Here is a 6821-nt window from a genome sequence, read left to right on the forward strand (position 1 = left end):
AAGAGACCATTTGTTAAGATCTCAGTGACCCTAAATGGCTCCCCCGTATTGGTGTACAACGTATTGGTATTAATTGGGAGGTATCCAGACCAGAGATGATTTGACCAGTATATTGCGATGACGAGTAAGGTTGCAATAACCATACCAATATACTGGTTAACATTGGAGTACCATGGAACGACAAGGAGAGACATACCATCTATATAATTCCAATCGAAAGTAGCGATAGGGTTGATACCCATGCCGTAAAAGGTACCCGTGATGGCAGCTAAGTTGAAGTTGTTTGGAGCAATCCAGGTAATCCAGTTGAAGGTGGCCAACGCCGAGAAGAGATAGTTAGGCAACCAGAAATACAAGAACACCCCGCCAAAGGCAATATAGAAAAAGTTGAAGCGAGAAATTTTCCAGCCATTGATAACCTCGCGCTTCTCATCCTTCATCAATGCTCTGTTCAATGCCAAGGTTGGCAACAAGGTTGGCCACATGGCACGAACAGGGTAAACACAAATCTTACGGAAGATACCGGCAAACCCAAATCCCATGAATTGAGTACTCAAAATCAACAAAACCTGATATCCAAAACTAACCCACTCAAAATCGTAAAACAAATTCAACTTTAGAGAAAAAAAGCTGTAGGAAGCGTAAGCACCGCCGGCAGCAGAAATGCAGATAGTAGCAAACATCTGTTCTTTGTAGGTGTATGGACCAGGATTAATGGTATAGCGTTGACCCTTAATGGTGAATCCCCAATCTGGCAATAAATAAGCAATGAGCGTCCCAAGTGGATACATCAACATCTGGACAACGTTGGTTGGAAGGGAAATTGCCGACTGTCTGTGGCGAAAGAATTCATAGATACCAGTTGTAAGCATCGTCCAAACAAAGATAAACAAGTACGCTCTGAATGTTTCCACGGGAATAGTTGGATCGTCATAAGGATCCGTAACAGATCTCACCTCTGGGTAAGGAGAGTGGAAGGCGATCAACGCGGCTTCCAATCTAGCCTCCAACTCCCATTCCTCTAAGTATTCACCCTTTTCACCTTTAAAGGAGACAACTTCTTCGGATAACATCTCTTTAACCTTGGGTGCATTACCAGTTTGACTCGGCTGATTCAAGAAGGAACAGAGGAGTGATTATCGAGCAATTCACGAATCTTCTCCATGGCACCCAATGGGAAGTTCACATCGTCGTCGTGGTAGATGGAGGCCTCCCTCAAAATCTCCATAGCCTCAGAGGTTGGTAACTCCTCCACCTCAGTGATCATGTAGGCGGCCTCTGGTGGAAGATCATCAAGGTCTTGCAACCCACTGTGACCAGTTCTGGTCAAGATGGTGAATTTCTGGTCGGAAGAGAGAGATCTCCCCACCTCACCGATGCTCAAAGCGGCAGAAGCAACGGGACTGAGGTCAGTTCCAAAGGCGATTGAATCAGTCATGGTTAATGTAATTCGGAATCTGTATTATAGATGTGATGGATATTAGAATGAATAATGAAGTGTCTTGCAGCCGGGATGGAAGTTATTTAGAGTCTTTTTCTAGAGCCAACTGTGTAAGACCTCTCCCTGTGTGACCTACACCAACCCACACTTCCATGGGATAGTTGTCAGGTTGAAATTATCCCCGTTATCACTAGTTCATGTCTGTAAATTATTTGGATGTAGACTTAAGTTCATTCTATTGCTAATCTCACAGTCGACCGGTTGCATATACATGACTACCTGCAGATACAAAATGTGTACGCTTGTCGGAGAAACCAAACTAAGGGATTCATGAGCCTGTCATGGAACGTACAATGATATACACGGTATCCAAGACAGACGGAAACCTGAAGGTTAGTGAATCAGGACTCAGACAACGTACATTGAGAACTTTACGAATAAGAGTGGAGTATACTTCAGAAATTCCTGGCCATGGAGATATACCTTCACGTTCGTGGGAAGCAACTAATAGATACCCGTTTACCGGAACAATCACATACATGTGTTTTTGGGGAAAAGCATTGGAGCCGTACCGATACATGTATCAGAAACTAATCAATTAATACCGCGATGGACCCTCCACATAGGACATCTGAACATAGGCATGTGACAGCATGCCGGGGGAGAGGAACGGGGTGATTGCTGCATTTCTGTTGTTTCAGTTGACGCAATGAATCAAAGGATGGGATGCCACACTCGAAAGAGGTGTCTCATATGGTCAGGGACATATATGTGAGCGGATTTACTATTAGCTAAGCGACAAATCACTGAGTCACAGTATTGATAAGATAGACTATCTAAGTTGCTACTGTCACTCCGGGGCCAAGAAGGGTCAGGTTGATATATGTACTATGTTGATACTTACTGATGTCGCTAAGAAAGTTGGCTAAGATACTAACAAGCATGTGGAAGGTTAGGAAGACTTGTTTTACAACCGTCATTGGCTCATGGTCTCGCGCTTGTAAATCAGAGATTGGCAGGGGGTGCATCATGCGTTGTAGTGACCACCAAAAGATGCCGTGCCTTCCCGGTATATTAAACAAAATCCTGTACGATCACTACCTCCGTTGTGTGTTCCGTGTTATGCAAGGTGTCTATTAAAAAGAAAGCTGACGGAGCTCAGATGGTGTGATCTAGGGCGTGTAGGCGATAGACCATGTACTAAATCCCGACTACACAGTATGGCGCATTGGGCTGCATACCCCTTGATACTACGAATCGTTGCTTAGGCATTTCAAATCACCTCCATGAGACGTATGCCAAGAGTTAGATACTCTGGTGCCAGATAAATGTATTGCTTATACGATGAGGAACATTGTGGGGATATTAAAAGCAGAGAGTAAACAAGTTTTCTTTAGAGAAATTATGTGGATATGCGACTTAGCCTGGTTATTCGCGCAGAGTATTTTCGTATTTTTAGAAATCAGGCCACGCCGTAATAGGGTCCACAGGGTGCTCCTTATGCATATGTTATCTGAAACTGCAGGGAATAACATTGGATGGAGATGTGAAATTTTGTAGAATTAAGACAAACCTGTGTAAAGCCGTAAAATGACACCACTGATATTTCAACTCATAAATGCGCAATTTAGTCGGTCTTGGCATCGCTTAAACAAAGATACTGACATTCGAACACCTTCTCGTATTTGTTAGCGCATAATTACAACAGCATCCACTAGTATGCTACTCTGGTCCTCCCTAACTTCACACCAATTTCACTCTACGCAGTTCATCACCCAACTTCCTCAAGAGCTGTACATCTTATGGAATTTATATTAGAGTCGTAATATTCCTTATGATCAATATGTGATAGAGTGGTCGTTTCAGGGATAATAACCAGATGCTCACACATGTCTTATAGCCCTACGCCCTGTTGCTAAAAAGCAACTCATAATCCTCAAGTTGAGGTGTGGAGAAAAGGTCTAGCTCTCGGCAGGGGGCGGCTTCTGGTATAGCTATAATTCCCCTGGAAAGAATGGCTCGTAAAACATCTAACACTGGGTTTCAGTTTCTGGCTTGGTGCTGCATGTGTAAGCGGACCAAGGAGATTGCGATAAGGGTTCGACCCACAGGTGTGGCTTGCACTCATACAAGGTGTTGCAAATAAGTTAATTATATGTATAAGAGTAGATTTCCATCATGTATAGGTTTTGATTCAGCCAGAAAATGATCATTCTATCCATTTTTTAATGTTGATCTTGAAAAGTGTTTTACTATGTTGATTTTGGCTACTAACGTTACTGCATTGCAATGTAACGGCTGCCGTGGGTGCGCTCGTAAGAGGGAGGCAGATTCGATTGATGATGCCGAAACAGGAGTGTTCGCTGAGTGGTGGAACCTGCCTATCCCACCCTTGGTTTCGAACTATGAAGGAACGTTCAGTGACGTCGGCGTTGTCTACAACAAGGAAGACAAGGGTGAATATTATAAGAAGCCTGAGGGGGCATACGGAGTGGTGGTTAAGGCAAACACACGGCTTGACTGCCGTTGCAGGCTGGCACCTGGACGGTCATGAAGGACCTTGGCAATTATACGGTGAGCAAGAGAATGGCACTATTGCGTACTATTTCCTCGGAGATACCGAGACTGTCTTTATCGGATTGGTATGATTCGAATAAAAGGTAGTGTTCAGTGGCCACACGGTAGGGATCGATACCTTATATAATGAGGTTGATCCTTCCTTTTTTTATCTTATACATGTTATATGATTAACCACTATACTATACGTAGATATCCTACCTTTGAGGTAAGGATATACCACAGGTAGACCAAAATAATTTACTTGTCCTATGTTAAGGTATCGACCTTGAATATGTTGATAAAGTACGTATGTTCGCTAATTCTAGGACTACAGAAAATAAAGGTAAGGACAGTGTGTCATTATATAGATACTAGGTTCTTCTAGTAAAGTTTTGATTATACTCAATCACTTCTGGGCCATCATTTAACTTTCCTTTGAGGTGCAGTCTGGGATGTTACTCGCTGAGTGGAGTAGGGTTCTTCCAGACATGCAATGTGCCGTCGCCCGCGCCGCTGACCAACGTGTTGCTTTTATAGTCAAGACAGGACAAGACATCAGCCATCCATGCTTTCGGCACGGCGGACACGATTTTCAACTTGGTCGGAGGAGTGCACATTCTATAAAATACCTGCTCATCGGGGTTGGTTTCGTAGACATTCAATTCACCCACGTCCGATCCGCATACAATGTACTCACTTCCTCCTATGAATTTGCAAGGGGTGCGGTACTGAAACTTGGGAACTTTCAGCGTCTTGACCGAAGCAGAAGTCACATCCCAGCACTGCAAATTGAGGGAATCTGTCGGACGGATGTACTTTAGCGTAGCATTCTCTACCACCACGGCGGTCTCATTTGGGGCGCCAAACCTCATGGTCTTGGGGAGCGACAGCAAGCACGGGTATTCGACGTCTAAGAGCGCATAGCCATTTCCGTAGTCAACGTCGTGCACCAAGCCCTTCCGCAAGTCGTACGTGTACAAATGCCCGTCGTTACACGCGGCTGAGACAAAGCTAGTGTAGTGGAAACCCAAGGCATTGAGGTTATCGGTGGGGTCGTCAAAATACTGGGTTGGGTTGTGTTTAGACTTGTGCCGTAAGTCATAGATGCTTACCCGAGAATCATGGCCACATGTTACCAAGAGCTCACGCGTAAGGAACTGCGCGTCCGTGATCATACTGGGGTGAACATCGTCGCACGGCTGTAGACTGCGAAGAACAGCCGCTGTGGTAATATCATGGATGAGCAATTTTTTCGATCCCGACACAAACTGGTCATTTTCAGAGTTGAAGTTCACACAAGAGACACCAGAAGCATGACCCTGGTACTTTTGGATAATTTTCTGAGACTCCAAACCCATAAGGCTAATCTCCACGTTGTCATTCCCCACAAGTATGTACTTGGCAGCGTTGTCAAGGGAAACAGCGTGGATTGAGGAGTTTCCTCTTTTGAAGGATGTGTATTTGACCATAATGTTAGGTTGGTGGAATGTGAGGTGAATGCGGTGGCTATTAGTTCAACATGGATCCTTAAGTGTGGTGAAAGTGGTTGGAGGGATGAATCCTTTCAGTGGCAGCCATTCATTTGAGAATAATCTTTTAAGTGCCGCTGCTTCATCTTGATACTATCACTAGGATGTAACCCATCTGCTATCTACATGATGTGCTTGATAATCGAATCCTGCATTTTACTTTTACCCAGTTACCCTGCTTTGTGGAAGTCTCTCTAAAGCATAGGGCTCATCGCTTTGGATCACGAACGTCAACTTATTTTTTCAAAAATTTTCAGCGCCGTCGGCAGCATATAAAAGAATTGCCATATCCTCTCTACCACTTCTTTTCTTTAGCAACAAAAGCACACAGCCAAGCTATTCACGGAATATGTTCTGATCCAAGACTACAGTTCCAAACAGTAAGTGCCTGATTCACTTCTTCATCACAATTCACGAGACAGGCCCCATCAAGACAACATACAATGATGAATATTACCTAAAATTTTAATAATATAGGAAGTGCCGTGTGAACGTACCCCAAAAGGGGACTTGAGCAGAAACAGGGATAAAACTGAAGCTAATTTGTTGACTTGAACGTTTGTCTCGTACCGGTGATGATACCTAATTGCAATAACTAACCATCCGCTCTAGTTTATGTTTTGGCTGTCTTTTCATCTAATATATTACCATACCTCGAATACGCTTGTAGTCTCTATCACCTAGATTTGTGTTTTGTTGATACGTGAACTGCCTTTGTCATCATTTTATTTTCGTAGCACTTGGTCTATCTCCCACTTATCGACTAGTGCCAGTCAGACCAACTTCTATTTAAGTGTATTTCCAGTAGTTCTCTTTCTTTACCGCCCAATTGTCAACCTATTCTAGTCTGACTTTACTCAAATCATGCCATCCGTGGTCAAGAGATGCTTCACTAGCTCAGTTGGCAGAGCGTCAGTCTCATACTAGGGCTTGCCCAAGTAGGATTTATCTGAAGGTCGAGAGTTCGACCCTCCCGTGGAGCATCCCTCTGTTTTTGCTTCTACTTCTCCAATCTGGTAGCGAAGGATGCTCTAAACGACCAAACGTTCCCATAAGGCACTAATATAATACATGCTCTAAACTTTAGCTCGCTTTAGCATGTTCGACAAAATTACCTTTGAGGGCTCGCCTGCCAAACACAACGCGATACATAATCACTCCCGTCTTGTATCTATCTCAGGTTGGAGAGTCAATAGTTAGATTGTTCGTAACTATAAACCCATACAAAATCCTTTTCAAATCAAAATATAATTTGAAGCGATAAAAAATCAAAAAAAAAAAAAAAAAAAAAA

The 6821-nt window shown here is 43.5% G+C and overlaps 5 protein-coding genes and 1 non-coding gene across 6 annotated transcripts; 3 read left to right on the plus strand and 3 right to left on the minus strand.

Moving 5' to 3' along the window:
* Positions 1-7: 7 nt before the first annotated feature.
* BABINDRAFT_5594 (uncharacterized protein) lies at positions 8-1073 on the minus strand (the record flags this gene model as incomplete). Its single annotated transcript, XM_019132244.1, has 1 exon — positions 8-1073. A coding segment is annotated over one exon (1066 nt), but the record flags the coding sequence as incomplete, so codon positions are not given.
* Positions 1074-1114: 41 nt separating this feature from the next.
* BABINDRAFT_5595 (uncharacterized protein) lies at positions 1115-1438 on the minus strand (the record flags this gene model as incomplete). Its single annotated transcript, XM_019132245.1, has 1 exon — positions 1115-1438. The coding sequence occupies one exon, from the start codon at positions 1436-1438 to the stop codon at positions 1115-1117; it is 324 nt and encodes a 107-aa protein (XP_018987988.1).
* A 113-nt stretch (positions 1439-1551) lies between these two features.
* On the plus strand, positions 1552-2491 carry BABINDRAFT_159195 (uncharacterized protein). The gene has a single exon (XM_019127517.1). It carries the CDS (start codon positions 1783-1785, stop codon positions 2041-2043), a length of 261 nt encoding a protein of 86 aa, XP_018987989.1. The 5' UTR covers positions 1552-1782; the 3' UTR covers positions 2044-2491.
* A 1156-nt stretch (positions 2492-3647) lies between these two features.
* On the plus strand, positions 3648-4134 carry BABINDRAFT_74861 (uncharacterized protein). Its single transcript, XM_019132633.1, has one exon. It carries the CDS (start codon positions 3781-3783, stop codon positions 4087-4089), a length of 309 nt encoding a protein of 102 aa, XP_018987990.1. The 5' UTR covers positions 3648-3780; the 3' UTR covers positions 4090-4134.
* A 213-nt stretch (positions 4135-4347) lies between these two features.
* BABINDRAFT_159196 (uncharacterized protein) lies at positions 4348-5607 on the minus strand. The gene has a single exon (XM_019127518.1). The coding sequence runs from the start codon at positions 5467-5469 to the stop codon at positions 4456-4458; it is 1014 nt and encodes a 337-aa protein (XP_018987991.1). The 5' UTR covers positions 5470-5607; the 3' UTR covers positions 4348-4455.
* Positions 5608-6415: 808 nt separating this feature from the next.
* BABINDRAFT_t16 lies at positions 6416-6512 on the plus strand. Its single transcript has one exon. It is a non-coding gene; the product is annotated as a tRNA-Met (tRNA).
* Positions 6513-6821: the final 309 nt, after the last annotated feature.

The sequence above is a fragment of the Babjeviella inositovora genome (assembly GCF_001661335.1).
Source record: "Babjeviella inositovora NRRL Y-12698 unplaced genomic scaffold BABINscaffold_1, whole genome shotgun sequence".
In the NCBI taxonomy this organism is placed as follows: Eukaryota; Fungi; Ascomycota; class Pichiomycetes; order Serinales; genus Babjeviella; species Babjeviella inositovora.

Coding starts and splice junctions, on each gene's coding strand:
- BABINDRAFT_159195 (XM_019127517.1), top strand. CDS start 1,783: ATGGAACGTACAATGATATACACGGTATCCAAGACAGACGGAAACCTG.
- BABINDRAFT_74861 (XM_019132633.1), top strand. CDS start 3,781: ATGATGCCGAAACAGGAGTGTTCGCTGAGTGGTGGAACCTGCCTATCC.
- BABINDRAFT_159196 (XM_019127518.1), bottom strand. CDS start 5,469: ATGGTCAAATACACATCCTTCAAAAGAGGAAACTCCTCAATCCACGCT.